Source organism: Mauremys mutica, chromosome 17, assembly GCF_020497125.1.
Source record: "Mauremys mutica isolate MM-2020 ecotype Southern chromosome 17, ASM2049712v1, whole genome shotgun sequence".
Taxonomy (NCBI): domain Eukaryota; kingdom Metazoa; phylum Chordata; order Testudines; family Geoemydidae; genus Mauremys; species Mauremys mutica.
Genome location: NC_059088.1, coordinates 11,483,076 through 11,498,714, shown reverse-complemented (window position 1 = coordinate 11,498,714; position 15,639 = coordinate 11,483,076). Strand labels below are relative to the sequence as shown.

The 15,639-nt window shown below is 61.0% G+C and overlaps 2 protein-coding genes across 3 annotated transcripts; both read left to right on the top strand.

Annotated features, from left to right (window-relative positions):
- The first annotated feature begins 6,912 nt into the window (after positions 1-6,912).
- Positions 6,913-11,805, top strand: LOC123351995 (protein NKG7-like). The gene is made up of 5 exons (XM_044991677.1): positions 6,913-7,047; positions 8,521-8,737; positions 9,467-9,613; positions 10,092-10,226; positions 11,519-11,805. Exons 2-5 carry the CDS (start codon positions 8,563-8,565, stop codon positions 11,569-11,571), a joined length of 510 nt encoding a protein of 169 aa, XP_044847612.1. The 5' UTR covers positions 6,913-7,047; positions 8,521-8,562; the 3' UTR covers positions 11,572-11,805.
- A 939-nt stretch (positions 11,806-12,744) lies between these two features.
- On the top strand, positions 12,745-15,485 carry LOC123352109 (lens fiber membrane intrinsic protein-like). 2 transcript variants are annotated; one of them, XM_044991853.1, is made up of 4 exons: positions 12,745-13,041; positions 14,604-14,753; positions 14,970-15,089; positions 15,175-15,485. In XM_044991853.1, the coding sequence occupies exons 1-4, from the start codon at positions 12,747-12,749 to the stop codon at positions 15,249-15,251; spliced, it is 642 nt and encodes a 213-aa protein (XP_044847788.1). In that variant the 5' UTR covers positions 12,745-12,746; the 3' UTR covers positions 15,252-15,485. The 2 variants fall into 2 exon arrangements, with proteins under 2 accessions (XP_044847788.1, XP_044847789.1); XM_044991854.1 differs by lacking the exon at positions 12,745-13,041 and adding an exon at positions 14,356-14,497.
- Positions 15,486-15,639: the final 154 nt, after the last annotated feature.

The window sequence follows — 15,639 nt, the reverse complement described above, 5'->3', positions numbered from 1 at the left end:
AATTGGGGGGGTGTTCGAATTTACAGGGGAGGGTGTCAGGACCAATGAGATATATAAAAGAGATATGAATAAAGTAAATGTTTTGTTGGGATTATGCAAATTTAACTTAAGAATAATGCAAGTTACACCAAAATACATAACAAGTCTAGATTTCTAAAAAAATATACATTTAAAAAAAAGTATTTAATTTAAATTGACTTTTGAAAAGTAAGCCATCATGGGGTAAGAGGAAAGTCCTCTCATGGATCAGTAACTGGTTAAAAGATGGGAAACAAAGGGTAGGAATAAATTATCAGTTTTCAGAATGGAGAGAGATAAATAGCGGTATCCCTGAGGGGTCGGTACTGGGACCAGTGCTGTTCAACATATCCATAAATGATCTGGAAAAATGGGTAAACAGTGAGGTGGCAAAATTTGCAGATGCTACAAAACTATTCAAGATAGGTAAGTCCCAGGCAGACTGCGAAGAGCTACAAAGGGATCTCACAAAACTGGGTGACTGGGCAACAAAATGGCAAATTAAATTCAATGCTGATAAATGCAAAGTAATGCACATTGGAAAGCAATCTCAACTATACATACAAAATGATGGCATCTGAATTAGCTGTTAACACTCAAGGAAGAGATCTTGGCGTCATTGTGGATAGTTCTCTGAAAACATCCAATCCATGTGCAGCAACAGTCACAAAAGCAAACAATGTTGGGAATCATTAAGAAAGGGATAGATAATAAGACAGAAAATATCATATTGCCTCTATATAAATCCATGGTACGTGCACACCTTGAATAGTGTGTGTAGATCTGGTCACCCACCCTAAAAATATATATATTGGAATTGGAAAAGGTACAGAGATGGGCGACTAAAATGATGAGGGGTATGAAACAGGAGGAGAGATTAAAGTGACTAGGAATTTTCAGCTTAGAAAAGAGATGACTAATGAGGATATGATAGAGGTCTACAAAATCTTGACTGGTGCGAAGAAAGTGAATAAGGAAATTTTATTTAATCCTTCACATAACACAAGAACTAGCAGTCACCCAATGAAATTAATAGGCAGCAGATTTTAAAAAAACAAAAGGAAGTATTTCTTCAGACAATATAAAGTCAACCCAGGGAACTCTTTGCCAGGGGATGCTGTGAAGACCAAAACTATAACAGGATTTTAAAAAGAACTAGATAAATTCCTGGAGAACAGGTCCATCTGTGGCTATTAGCCAGGATGAGAGGGATGCAACGCCATGCTCTGAGTGTCCCTAGCCTGTTTGCCAGAAGCTGGGAATGGGCAACAGGGGATGGATCACTTGATGATTCCCTGTTCTATTCATTCCCTCTGAAGCACCTGGCCTTGACCACTGTTGTAAGACAGGGCACTGGGCGATATGGACCATGGGTCTGACCCAGTATGGCCATTCTTATGTAAAAATTAATTATAATAAAAATGTTTAGTACAGAAACTCCCCAACATAATGACCTCCCAAGATAGCAACAATGTGAGATAACAACCTTGGCAAATACTGCATTTTAAAAATCTTGGCCTACTGGGAAACATATTTATATAAGTTTCCATTCCCAGTCACAAATCCAGCATTCTGGAGCAAAGTGACTAAAATATAGTCCAACAAACAAATGTTTATTTAACATGCCCCTCACTTTTCCCTCCACCGCACTCCACTCACCGGTGTTGTCCTTGGTCAGTGGAGACTCAGAGTTCAGAGGTGCTTTCACGTGAGTTCACCTCCCAGGTGGGGGACAAAAAGGCACAGTTTGCTCTGGCCATGGCTGTTCGTTGTGCCACCGTTCACTCCACCGCTCTGTTGCCAATGGCCCTGCACAGTCACCTTCTGCTGTCACCTACCACTGTGACCTCTGCGAGTTGGTCTCTTGAGGTTCCACCAGCACTTAGACGTGATTGTCAGTGAGTTCAGCTGCAGTGGTCACTTAACAGAACAAGAGACTATCTATGGAGCCTAATCAGCTCTGTCTTTAAACAGCGGAGAGGGGCAGGTCCCCACCCTTTCTCTTGATGCCCTCAATCAGCACAGGCTAAGTACAGTTCTACTGCCCTTTACTCACACAATAAGAACAACATTTCATCTCCTCTTCCCCCCACATTCAAGTGGTTTGTAATCCAACCCCAGCCGAAATCTATCACTTGGACAACACAGCGCTGTGTGCTGGATACCTAGGTAGATTAGGTGTGAATGTCGAGACCTGTGGACCCCCCCGTTGGACTCTATCCCCTAAGCCCTGAACCCACCAAACCGTACTCCACCATGTGAGGGTCGTCCTAGCCCCATTATTCAGCCCGTTTATCCATGCCCATGACTATCTGTAACCTGTTTGTATGAGTGATGTACCCTCACTGTTTGCTGACTGTACCTTGAACTCACCCACCATATACCCCACATTGGGGACATGACAGACTGTGTATGGTATATGCTGCCTAACACCAAAACGCTAACATCCCCCTACAACCTGTATGTTACCCCCAATGACACAATTACTGACGCTTCAAACACTTTGTATCGTTTAGCTTTTAAATATTCTCTAATAAACTTTTAATCTGGCCCTGAAGCTTTAGCCCCCAGCTCATCACTAGCTGTCAGGGAGAGCTCATTTCGACTTTGCTTATAAATCATCATTTGAAATTATTAGGTTGGCCAACATCACCGAAATGAATGCACTGACATCATAAAAAACAGCTGTATAAGGAAGCAAGGAAGCTAGTCTATGTTCACACTTTTCAAATCTATTATATTTTTCAGATTCACATATTTTATCATACACTGTATAAGCTTTTAAAGTGTGTATTAATGTTTCAGTTTAAATTCAGATTTCCAAACAGTCACTGAATTGGTATGTAACTAGCTCACAAAACTGGGGGGGTGTTGGGAAAATTCAGGGGGGGTGTAGGGAAATCACTGGCTGTGGCCGTTCTCAGGCGCTGCTCCCGGCTCGCCCGCGTTGGGAAGGTGCCCGGCCTGCTGAGCGCTGCAGCAGCCAGCTTCACCGCAGGTAGCCAGGGCCGCCCAGAGGGGGGGGCAAGTGGGGCAATTTGCCCCGGGCTCCGCAGGGGCCCCCAAGAGAACAGCTGAGGCTCCCGCCTCCACCCCGCTCAAGCGCCGTGTCTCCAGCGGGGCCCCTGAGCCCCGCCCCGCTCCGAACCGCGTGGGGAGGGGGCGGGGCTGCGAGCTCCAGGCTGAGCTCAGCTCCCTCCGCTCGGCGTGGAGCTCCCAGCCCCGCCCCCTCCCCACGCGGCTCGGAGCGGGACGGAGCTCAGGCCCCGCCGGAGACATGCTGCAGCTGTTCAGCCGAGATGCTGAGACTCCGGGTGAGGAGGGAGCCGGGGGTAAGAGGCTGGGGCCGGGGGGGGTTGGCTAAGGGGCAGGGAGTCCTGGGGACAGTCAGGGCACAGGGAGGGGGTGGAGGTTGGGGGGGCCAGTCAGGGGGCAGGGAATGGGGGGTCGTTGGATTGTGGGTGTTCCGGGGGAGGTCTGTCAGGACTCAGGGGGTGGTGGCTAGGGGTTGGGGCAGACAGGGGCAGGGGTGGGGTCCCAGGGTGGTGGTGGTGGGGGGTCTCTGGGGGACAGTGAGGGGACAAGGAGCAGGATGGGTCGGGGATTCTAAGGGGGGTGGGCAGTTGGGGGGCAGGAAGTGGGTGGGGGTCGGATAGGGGGCAGTGCCAGGCTGTTTGGGAGGCACAGCCTGCCCTACCCTACAGCTCATTCAGCAGTTTGAGGCTTGCAGACGAGCCAAGCTGTGAGCTTTTCCATTAGGGCCACCGTCCCTGTCACTTCTCAAATTCCAAATTACAGTCTGTATGGATTCAGGTCAGGGGAGGGTAACTTCATTTAAAATTAGCCACTGGGGGGAGGGATCACATGAGAAGAGCAATATCCTACACCACCTACCTCCTTCCCAACCCTACCAAGAGAGACCCCCCCCCTCCCCTGCATTCCCTGAGGCTTCAGAGGGGTTAATTCAGTGGTTCTCAAACTCTTGTCCTCATGACCCTTTCACATAGCAAACCTCTGAGTGCAACCCCCCCCTTATAAATTGAAAACTCTTTTTTAATATATTTAACACTATTATAAATGCTGGAGGCAAAGCAGGTTTGAGGTGGAGGCTGACAGCTCACGACCCCCAGTAATAACCTCCTGACCCCCTGAGGGGTCCTGACCCCCAGTTTGAGAACCCCTGGATTAATTTAATTTTAGCACCCTGTGTCCATTCACAGGCATGTGCTATTTTGAGCATGTGAGTTTTCACAACATAGGCTCATCCCAGATTCTGGAACAAGCTCAAATGCTCAGTTTGTGGAGTATGTACATAAGCTATACTAAAGACAAACCCACAGTAACCGTCTCCAGTTTGTGAGGGACCCCATAGAGCCAGTCTCTAGGAAACAGATAAATGCATGGAGGTTAAGTCCATTAATGGCTATTAGCCAGGCTGGGTAAGGAATGGTGTCCCTAACCTCTGTTTGTCAGAGGGTGGAGATGGATGGCAGGAGCGAGATCACTTGATCATTGCCTGTTAGGTTCACTCCCTCTGGGGCACTTGGCATTGGCCATTGTCAGTAGACAGGATACTGGGCAGGATGGCCTTTGGTTTGACCCAGTCTGGCTGTTCTTATGTTCTAACCTAAATGAACCCAAAGTTATGGAGACAGATATGAGTCAAGGAAGCCAGCAGAGTATCAGAAACCTGGAAAAATCTCTGCCTGGATGGGCTCAGGTGTTTGGTTACAAGCTGAGGTAGTCAAAAGTTTTGGATTTTTTTTTTAAGCAGAATTTTTTTATTGTTTCTTTAAACAATCAAATACAGCAAGCAGCAGATATTTGGCCACACACTTCTGAAACATCAAACCATGTTCAGGGTTTGGCAGACTAATTTCAGCTTTTCAATTAAAAAAACCACAACAAATTCTGAAGGAAAGCAGACATTGTCCGTGATTTTTTTCTGCTTTTTAAAACCCCTAGTTTTCGATCCAGAAAAATTTTTGATGGAAAATATTTGTCCAACCCTTTTAATGAGCTTTATGCCTTTTAGCACTGGCTGATGCTGAGAACCAGTGATACCTTGTAAAGAAGTTTTCTCAAAACTGGGTTTGTGCCGAAATGCGGAAGGTTTATTTTTCCTAGGGGCGCCCGTGGAGGGGAGAAAGTGGGGCAATTTGCCGTGGGCCCCGCAAGGGCCCCTAGGAGAAGATAGCATTGCAATTTTTTTATAGAAGGGGCCCCCAAAATTTCTTTGCCCCAGGCCCCCTGAATTCTCTGGGCGGCCCTGCAGGTAGCGCCGTGTTTCCTCCCCGCCTGGCGCTGGCACACGGACGGGGCTGGGGGGAGGCTGGGGGCTGGTTATATAGGCCCCCTCACTCAGTGCTGAGATGCAGCCACCTCTGGAGGCTGGGATGGGGCGGGGTGGGGGGCTGGTTATACAGGGACCCGTCACCCAGCACTGAGATGCAGCCACCTCTGGAGTGGGACACGGGGCTGGGTATTGTGGAAGTAGGGAAAGAATTAACAAGGATTTGAAGGGGATCTTAATGCATGTCAGTCAGTTAGCAAGAGTCAGGTGAATAGTTAGCAAGAGCTAGGCCACACTGTAACCCTAACGACGTGAGACTTGTAGAAGCGAGGATGGTGCGAGGCGAGAGGGAAAGAACCGTGTAAGGAGTTATTACGATCTTGCAACTTGTAACCAAACATGCAGCCTGGCGTCTCCTAGAAGTGAGACAAATAAGATAGCAGGATGATGGCTTATGTATAAACAAAATGCAGCTGTTGCTCATTATTGTCTGTGTTATTGCTAGTAATTGTCTGTAACAAAGGTATAAAGGCTTGATGTAATTGTTTACCAGTGGAGAGACCTGTCCGGGACTGGGGCGACCCTGTGTCCTAGGGCACTCCCTCCCTCCATTGTAATTACTGGAGAAAGAATAAAGTATTTGATTTTGCTGCACCCAAAGAAAAAGCGAGAACTGAGTTTTTCTCCGACATTATACAGGGACCCCTCACTCGGCACTGAGATGCGGCCCCCTCTGGGGTGGTTAGGCAGACACCCCTCGCCCAGCGCTGAGATGCGGCCACCTCTGGGGTGGGGCGCAGGGGCTGGTTATACCCCTCGCTCATGCTGAGATGCGGCTGGCTCCCAGAGCCAGGCGAGAACCCAGGAGTCCTGGCTCCCACCCCCCTGCTCTAACTCACCAGCCCCCACTCCCCTCTCAGAGCCAGGCGAGAACCCAGGAGTCCTGGCTCCCAGCCTTGAAGCAGCAGCATCCCACTGAAGTCAAAGTGGGCCGAGTGGGGGTGGGGTGGGGATTTCTTGTCCCCTTGTCACTGGCGAGTCGCTGAGCTGTGTCTGCGAAGCCCCCCCCATAACCACAGAGACAGGAAGCCGGGGGGGGGGAAGGAAGCGGGGGGAGGTGGCCGGGTGCAGAGAGAGACACGGCTCAGCCGGGGAGAGAGAAAGGGCTGGGTGTGGGGATGGGGAGATACAGGGGGTGTCAGGGGAAGGATAGATAACGGGGTACACAGGGATGGACGCATGGAGGTACACAGGGATGGGGGTACACAGGGGTGGTTGGAGGGATGGATGGGGTACACAGGGATGGATGGAGGCATGCAGGGATGGGGGTACACAGGCATGGATGGGGGTACATGGGGTGGTTGGAGGGATGGATGGGGGGACACAGGGATCGGGGGACACAGGGATGGTTGGAGGGATGGATGGGGTGCACAGGGATGGATGGAGGCATGCAGGGACAGGGGTACACAGGCATGGATGGGGGTACATGGGGTGGTTGGAGGGATGGATGGAGGCACGCAGGGATGGGGGTACACAGGCATGGATGGGGGTACATGGGGTGGTTGGAGGGATGGATGGGGGGACACAGGGCTGGACACACACTGTCTCCTCGGACACTCATTCGCCCCACCCAGCCCCACAAGCTCCTTTCTGCTAAATATCAGCCCCGCCCCCCGTGACCCCACCCACCGGGCGTGGGTGCAACGGGCCAGACTGTGCAGGGGGCACCCAGGAAGGTAAGGACACGCCGTGCTCTGCTCCCCAACCCCTGCCATGCGCCCCGCTCTGGGCCCCTCCGCCCTACAGCCCCCCACGACCACTAGACCCCACCCCCCTCCCCGAGCCAGGGAGAGAACCCAGGAGTTCCCCCTCCTCTAACCACTAGACTCAACTCCCCTCCCAGAGCCGGGGATGCCACCCAGGAGTCCTGAGCCCTGTGGGTGGTGTCGCGAGTCCCTAGTAGCAGGGAGGGGCTGGGGGGCAGAGTCCATGGGGTGGCCATCCAGGGGCAATGGAAAGAAATGAAGCCAAAGTGAGGAGTGGGGATGAGGGGCCAGATACTGGGCTAGGAGGGTCCATGGGGCTGAGCTGGGGCAGCAGGGAGGGGGCAGGACACCAGGCTAGGGGGGTCCATGGGGCTGAGCTGGGGCCGCAGGGAGGGGGCAGGACACCAGGCCAGGGGGGGTCCATGGGGCTGAGCTGGGGGGACAGGGAGGGGCCAGATACTGGGCTAGGAGGGTCCATGGGGCTGAGCTGGGGCAGCAGGGAGGGGGCAGGACACCAGGCCAGGGGGGGTCCATGGGGCTGAGCTGGGGCCACAGGGAGGGGGCAGGACACCAGCCCAGGGGGGTCCATGGGGCTGAGCTGGGGGGACAGGGAGGGGCAGGACACCAGGCCAGGAGGGTCCATGGGGCTGAGCTGGGGCAGCAGGGAGGGGGCAGGACACCAGGCCAGGGGGGGCCCATGGGGCTGAGCTGGGGCAGCAGGGAGGGGGCAGGACACCAGCCCAGGGGGGCCCATGGGGCTGAGCTGGGGGGACAGGGAGGGGGCAGGACACCAGGCTGGGGGGGTCCATGGGGCTGATCCCGGGGGGGGCGAGCTGGCTGAGGGGGGCTGGATTTACGCGGGTCCCAGGCTGACGAGAAGGTGTATGAACGGCTCAAGGAAGTGGCTGGGGTGTGAAATGCAGCTGTGAAGAACAGCAGCTACGCTAACCACTAGATAACACTCCTCCCTGCCCCCACCGGGGCTAGCGAGAGACCCAGGCGTCCTGGCTCCCAGCCCCCACCCTCTAGCTACTAGGCCTCACTCCCCTCCCAGAGCCAGAGAGAGAACCCAGGCGTCCTGGCTCCCAGCTCCCCGCCCCCGCTCTAACCACTAGCCCCTACTCCCCTCCCAGAGCTGGAGAGAGAACCCAGGCATCCTCACTCCCAGCCCCCCCCGCTCTAACCACCAGCCCCTACTCCCCTCCCATTGCTGGGGCTAGAACCCAGGAGTCCTGGCTCCCAGCCCCGCCCCCGTTCTAACCACTAGCCCCCACTCCTCTTTCCAGGACTAGGGGGAGAACATGAGTCACTGCAGCTGTTTGACTCAGTGGGGCCCAGCTGGGGTGACGGGGACGTGGGGTGGGGGGAGGGGCTATGACAGCAATGGGGGGGGGTGTCCCCCGATTCCAGGGCTCATGCGCCCAGCTCGGGTTCCTCTTGCAGGTCCGGGAGCCAGGACTCTGCCCGGTGGCGGCTCGGCGGGAGATGTTGGCCTGTAGCGTGGGGAGCTGCCTGCTGGCCGTGCTCAGCCTGGTGCTGCTCTGCATGGCTCTCTTCACCGACTACTGGCTCCTGGCCCTCGGCCCCAGCTCCACGGGCCACAGCGGGCTCTGGCAGGAGTGCGTGGCTGGCGTGTGCGTGAGCCCAGCCCACGCCACCGGTGAGGAGACGCCCGGGGCTCGGATGCGGCCACCTCTGGGGTGAGGCGGGGGGCTGGTTAACCAGGGGCCCATCACCCAGCGCTGGGATGCGGCCACCTCTGGGGTTGGGCGGGGGGCTGGTTATCCAGGGGCCCGTCACCCAGCGCTGGGATGCGGGATGCGGCCACCTCTGGGGTGGGGCGGGGGGCTGGTTAACCAGGGGCACGTCACCCAGCGCTGGGATGTGGGATGCGGCCACCTCTGGGGTGGGGCGGGGGGCTGGTTATCCAGAGGCCCCTCACCCAGCGCTGGGATGCGGCCACCTCTGGGGAGGGGCGTGGGGGGTGTTTATAGGGGGATCCCACGCCCGGCGCTGAGACATGGCCATCACTGGGGGTGGGGCGGGGGGCTGGTTAACCAGGGCCCCCTCACCCGGCTCTGGGATGCGGCCACCTCTGGGCTGTTGCACCTGGCGCTGCGATGTGGCCCCTCTGGGGTGGGGCACGGGGGCTGGTTACACAGGGGCCCCTCGTCCTGCCCTGAGATGCAGCCACCTCTGGGGGGGGGACGTGGGGGGTATTTATACAGGGCCCCCTTGCCCAATCCTGGGGTGTACACGGACAGCTCTGCCGGTGCCCCTCACTCCCGACCCGCAGCCCTCTGGTCTCCCAGCCCTGGCCTCCCCTGGCGCAGGTGGGGGGTTGGGAGTGGGGGGGGGGTCCTCATTAACCCTTCGTGTCCCCCCCCAGGGTATATACAAGCCACACGGGCCTTCCTGATCCTGGGCGCGCTGGCCACCGCCGCGTCCGTCCTGTGCCTCCTGCTCTCCCTGACCTCCTGCGTCCACATCCCCGTGAGCACCAGCCTCCTGGCCTCCATCGCCGCCTTCACCGCCGGTAGGGACTGGGCTCGGGCCTGGCCCGGCGGGGAGGGGAGGGGGCTGGCTGGCCCGGGGGGGCGGGGAATGGGGCACGGGGCCTGTCCCCTCTCGGGGGCGCCGGCTCCCATCCGGCCCCTGGGTGGGGGACTGACAGGCCCAGGGGGTCCGATCTGGCCCCATGGGGGGAGGGGGCTGGCCCAGGGGGTCCGATCTGGGGGGCTGGCCCAGGGGGTCCGATCTGGGGGGCTGGCCCAGGGGGTCCGACCTGGCCCCATGGGGGAGGGGGCTGGCCCAGGGGGTCCGATCTGGCCCCACGGGGGGAGGGGGCTGGCCCAGGGGGTCCGATCTGGCCCCACGGGGGGAGGGGGCTGGCCGAGGGGGGTCCGATCTGGCCCCACGGGGGGAGGGGGCTGGCCCAGGGGGTCCGATCCGGCCCCATGGCGGGGGGAGACCGGCCGGCTCGGGCGCTCTAATCCCCCCCCCCGCCCCCTCAGGCAGCTGCACCCTGGTGGCCATGGGCGTTTACACCGGCGAGTCCTGGCACAAGAACCAGGACGGGCAGATCCAACTGACCTTCGAATGGTCCTTCTACCTGGGCTGGGCCGCGCTGCCCCTGCTGGCCCTGAGCGGTGAGAGCCGGGCCGGGCGCTGCCTGCAGGGGGCGCCGCGGGGAGCCGGGCTGGGCTACCGGGGGGGCGGGAGCCAGTGGGTGGGGGGCAGGGTGCTGCGGGGAGAGGACAGGGGATGGGGTGCTGGGGGGCTGGGGTAGGGAGCCATGGGGGGCAGGAGCCAGTGGAGGGGGGGCTGTGGGGAGCAGGGTGCGAGGGGGCGCGGTGGGAATCTGGGGCAGGGTGCCCCAGGGGGGCAGGGTGCTGTGGGGAACGGGGTAGGGAGCCATGGGGGGCAGGAGCCAGTGGAGGGAGTGCTGGGGGGCAGGGGAGGGGGCCAGGTTAGGGTGCCACAGGGGGTCAGGGTGCTCAGGGGAACGGGGTATGGAGCCATGGGGGAGCAGGTGGCGGCTGGGGTTGTGGGGGGGCGAGGTGCCGTGTTGGGGGGAGGAGGCTGGGGGGCTGCAGGGAGGGGATGCTGCACAGGGTGAGGGGAGGAAATCAGGGGAGGGGGCTGTGGGCAGATGGGGGCGCTGTGGGGGGCCGGGGGCTGTGGGGCAGGGGTGCTGGAGGGGGCTGTGGGGATATGGAGCACTGTGGGGGAAAGGGGGCTGTGGGGCAGGGCTGCTGGAGGGGGCGGTGGGGAGATGGGGGCACTGGGGGGGGCCGGGGGCTGGGGGGCAGGGGTGCTGGAGGGGGCTGTGGGGAGATGGGGGCACTCTGGGGCGCCAGAGGCTGTGGGGCAGGGGGGTGCTGGAGGGGGCTGTGGGGAGATGGGGGCACTGTGGGGGGCTGTGGGGCAGGGGGTGCTGCAGGGGGCTGTGGGGAGATGGGGGCACTGTGGGGGGCTGTGGGGCAGGGGTGCTGGAGGGGGCTGTGGGGAGATGGGGGCACTGTGGGGGGCCGGGGGCTGTGGGGCAGGGCTGCTGGAGGGGGCTGTGGGGAGATGGGGGCACTGTGGGGGGCCGGGGGCTGTGGGGCAGGGCTGCTGGAGGGGGCGGAGGGGCGGGGGGCACACTGGGGGGCTGTGGGGAGATGCGGGCACGGTGGGGGGCCGGGGGCTGTGGGGAGATGAGGGCACTGTGGGGGGCCGGGGGCTGTGGGAAGATGGGGGCACTGTGGGGGGCCGGGGGCTGTGGGGCAGGGGGTGCTGCAGGGGGCTGTGGAGCAGGGGGCACTGTGGGGGGCCGGGGGCTGTGGGGCAGGGCTGCTGGAGGGGACTGTGGGGAGATGAGGGCACTGTGGGGGGCTGTGGGGCAGGGGTGCTGCAGGGGGCTGTGGGGACGTCTCCAATCTCTCCCATCTCCCCCCAGGCACCTTCGCCCTCGTGGCCCACCAGCGCCATGTGGGGTACGAAAGCCTGTGACCGGAGCCCCAGAGAGATGGGGGGCGGGACGGACCCGCTGTCCCCTGCTGGAGCAGAGCCGGCGCCCCCTACAGGGGAAAGGCCTCGTGCCCCATTCCCTGCCCCAGCCGGCCCCGCCCTCTGCCGTGGGGCTGGCGGGCGGGCGGTGCCCCAGACGCTCACGTCGGTGGTTTTAGGGTCTGTTCCTCGTTGGGCCTTTTCCTGCTTTGAAATAAATCGTCTCTTTGCATCCGAGCCCCGTCGCCCCCCCGTTCCTGGGCCCACGCGGGGACCGGGCTGGGTGGGCCCCGGGGCCGATCGGGGGGGCAGCCTGGACCATGGGGGTTCCAGAATCTTGGGGTTACCATGGGAGTCCAATGTGATTAGAGCCGGGGGAGGGGGGCCTGGCTCTTTGGCTCTAACCACTAGGCCTGACCCCAAGGGATACCTGGCCAGTTCCCAGCAGCGGGGAGTCCCAGGGGTTTACCCCACCAATGCCCAGCGGCAGGGAGTCCCAGGGGTTAACCCCGCCAATGCCCAGCGGCAGGGAGTCCCAGGGGTTAACCCCGCCAATGCCCAGCGGCGGGGAGTCCCGGGGGTTAACCCCGCCAATGCCCAGCGGCAGGGAGTCCCGGGGGTTAACCCCGCCAATGCCCAGCGGCAGGGAGTCCCGGGGGTTAACCCCGCCAATGCCCAGCGGCAGGGGGTCCCGGGGGTTAACCCCGCCAATGCCCAGCGGCAGGGAGTCCCGGGGGTTAACCCCGCCAATGCCCAGCGGCAGGGAGTCCCGGGGGTTAACCCCGCCAATGCCCAGCGGCAGGGAGTCCCGGGGGTTAACCCCGCCAATGCCCAGCGGCAGGGAGTCCCGGGGGTTAACCCCGCCAATGCCCAGCGGCAGGGGGTCCCGGGGGTTAACCCCGCCAATGCCCAGCGGCAGGGAGTCCTGGGGGTTAACCCCGCCAATGCCCAGCGGCAGGGGGTCCTGGGGGTTAACCCCGCCAATGCCCAGCGGCGGGCAGTCCTGGGGGTTAACCCCGCCAATGCCCAGTGGCAGGGGGTCCCGGGGGTTAACCCCGCCAATGCCCAGTGGCAGGGAGTCCCGGGAGTTAACCCCACCAATGCCCAGCGGTGGGCAATCCTGGGGGTTAACCCCACCAGTGCCCAGCGGCAGGGAGTCCTGGGGGTTAACCCCGCCAATGCCCAGTGGCAGGGGGTCCTGGGGGTTAACCCCACCAATGCCCAGTGGCAGGGAGTCCCGGGGGTTAACCCCACAGTTTTTTCAGTGTTGCTGTGCCTGGTCTCCCCTGTCTATGATGGGCTCCAAGCTGGGGGAAGCCGGGCTCTGTCTCTCCTGCGTGGCGACCGTCCTGCTGGCGGTATCTGCTGCCACCGAGTCCTGGCTCCGGCTCTGGGTCCTGGCCATCGTCATTCACCGGGGGCTGTGGAGGGAGTGTGAGCTGGGGGCCTGCACCCCCCTCCAGGGCCAGCGAGGTAGGGACATCGGGTTAACCCTGCTCTGATCCAGTGGCGGGGAGTCCCACTGGTTAACCCTGCTCTGATCCAGTGGCGGGGAGTCCCACTGGTTAACCCCGCTCTGATCCGGTGCGGGGGGGTTCCACGGGTTAACCCTGCTCTGATCCTGTGGCGGGGGGGTTCCACGGGTTAACCCTGCTCTGATCCAGTGGCGGGGAGTCCCACTGGTTAACCCTGCTCTGATCCAGTGGCAGGGGATCCCACTGGTTAACCCTGCTCTGATCCAGTGGCGGGGAGTCCCACGGGTTAACCCTGCTCTGATCCAGTGACAGGGGGTCCCACGGGTTAACCCTGCTCTGATCCAGTGACGGGGGGGGCGGGGGTCCACGGGTTAACCCTGCTCTGATCCAGTGGTGGGGAGTCCCAGGGTTAACCCTGCTCTGATCCAGTGGTGGGGAGTCCTACGGGTTAACCCTGCTCTGATCCAGTGACGGGGGCGGGGGTCCACGGGTTAACCCTGCTCTGATCCAGTGGTGGGGAGTCCCAGGGTTAACCCTGCTCTGATCCAGTGGCGGGGAGTCCCACGGGTTAACCCTGCTCTGATCCGGTGGTGGGGAGTCCTACGGGTTAACCCTGCTCTGATCCGGTGGCGGGGAGTCCCACGGGTTAACCCTGCTCTGATCCAGTGGTGGGGGGGGGTCCACGGGTTAACCCTGCTCTGATCCGGTGGCGGGGAGTCCCACAGGTTAACCCTGCTCTGATCCAGTGACGGGGGGGGGGCAGGGGTCCACGGGTTAACCCTGCTCTGATCCAGTGGCGGGGAGTCCCACGGGTTAACCCTGCTCTGATCCGGTGGCGGGGAGTCCCAGGGTTAACCCTGCTCTGATCCGGTGGCGGGGAGTCCCAGGGTTAACCCTGCTCTGATCCTGTGGTGGGGAGTCCCACGGGTTAACCCTGCTCTGATCCGGTGGCGGGGAGTCCCAAGGGTTAATCCTGCTCTGATCCAGTGACGGGGGGGCAGGGGTCCACGGGTTAACCCTGCTCTGATCCAGTGGCGGGGAGTCCCACGGGTTAACCCTGCTCTGATCCAGTGGCGGGGAGTCCCACGGGTTAACCCTGCTCTGATCCAGTGGCGGGGAGTCCCACGGGTTAACCCTGCTCTGATCCAGTGGCGGGGAGTCCCACGGGTTAACCCAGCTCCTATGTAGTGGCGGGCAATGATCCGCCTTAACCCTGGCAGCTTAAGGCCTCATGCTCCATCATCAGGGCGTAGCTGGATGGGGAAACTGACTGAAAGAAGCGGGGGGGGGGGGTCAGCTCTACCCCCCAGGAGGAAGGCCTGGGTTCGGGGGGAGGGGCAGCTCCCCCTTTTCCTCCCCACTTTGCTGCTGTCAGTGCACCGCGCATTGAGCGTTGGCGCCATCCACCGGCCACATGGGGACACGTCCTGGGGGTTGGGGTGAGCCCAGACCAGGTACTGGGGATCCCAGGGCAGGAGTTGGGGGGGACCCCAGGGTGTGTAGAGGGGTGGGGGTGGCAGGGTGAGGTCTCACTGACACCCCCATTTCTGCTCCCCCCAGGCTATGTGGGAGCATCGAGGGGCTGCCTGGTTCTGGCCATCCTGACCGGGTACCTCTCCGTGCTGTGTGGGGCCCTGGCACTCGCCCCCCGCCCGGCCCCCAGGAGGCTTAACTGGGCCCGGGGGGCTGCGGCCCTCTGCTTCCTCACAGGTACGTGGAACCCCCCCAACCCCTCTCCTACCCTCTGACCCCCATAATGCCTCCCCCTTTCCCAGCCCTCCTGACCCCCAACCCAACATGTGACCCGCAACTCCACCCCTGCCCCATCCCCTGACCCCCACCCTCCCTCCATCTGCCCCCCAAATCCCTCCAGTACCCCCCACCTTGACTTCCCACCCCCCCAGCCCCACATCTTGTGTCTCGCAGGCACCTTGGCCGTGGTGGCTCTGGGCTGTTTCATGGGCGGATCGGCCGGGGAAGCCGGTGGCAGCTGGGCCTGGTCGCTGGTGGTGGGCTGGGCGGCGGTGCCCGCGGCCGGGTTGGCAGGTGAGCACCCAGAGGGCACGGGGAGGGGGGGACACACGGAGGAGAAGCGTCTTTCAGCCACGCTGACCCCCCTGATCTGTTCCAGGCACCTGCCACTGCCAGGCTCGGAGGAGGGAGCGACACCCGCACGGCGGCCCGAGAGGATCACCTGGCTCGGGATGATGCCCCCGCAGGGCGCTCGGACGCCTGGGTCCCCCGTCTCGCCTCCCAAGCAGAGCTATTAAACCCTCTCTGCCAGCCAGAGATGCCCCGCAGGACTCGGGACCAACTCGGCGCCTCTGGTGTTGGGATGCAGCCACCTCTGGGGTGGGGCCGCGGGGGAACAGCCGCATATAACAGCGCGCGGGGATCGATGGCCCCGCCTGGGGGCGCAGCTGTGTGTAACTAACGGCCCGGACGCCTGGGTTCCCGCCCGAGGGGGCGGGGCTCTAGGGCCCGGGCGGGTCCAGCCCCGTCAATCTTCACCGGGGACGGCATAGACCCGCCCCTTGTGACTGGCCGCTGGCGCCTGGGTCACGTGGCCCTGCCCGCCTCATCGCGTGGCCGTGGA

What these genes read in the sequence shown, in the direction of transcription:
- LOC123351995 (XM_044991677.1), top strand. Translation starts at nt 8,563, where the DNA reads ATGTTGGCCTGTAGCGTGGGGAGCTGCCTGCTGGCCGTGCTCAGCCTG. An exon ending in GAGCCCAGCCCACGCCACCG is followed by an intron (nt 8,738 to 9,466) that starts GTGAGGAGACGC and finishes GTCCCCCCCCAG; the next exon opens with GGTATATACAAGCCACACGG. An exon ending in CATCGCCGCCTTCACCGCCG is followed by an intron (nt 9,614 to 10,091) that starts GTAGGGACTGGG and finishes CCGCCCCCTCAG; the next exon opens with GCAGCTGCACCCTGGTGGCC.
- LOC123352109 (XM_044991853.1), top strand. Translation starts at nt 12,747, where the DNA reads ATGCCCAGTGGCAGGGGGTCCTGGGGGTTAACCCCACCAATGCCCAGT. An exon ending in CCCCCTCCAGGGCCAGCGAG is followed by an intron (nt 13,042 to 14,603) that starts GTAGGGACATCG and finishes TGCTCCCCCCAG; the next exon opens with GCTATGTGGGAGCATCGAGG. An exon ending in GGCCCTCTGCTTCCTCACAG is followed by an intron (nt 14,754 to 14,969) that starts GTACGTGGAACC and finishes TGTGTCTCGCAG; the next exon opens with GCACCTTGGCCGTGGTGGCT.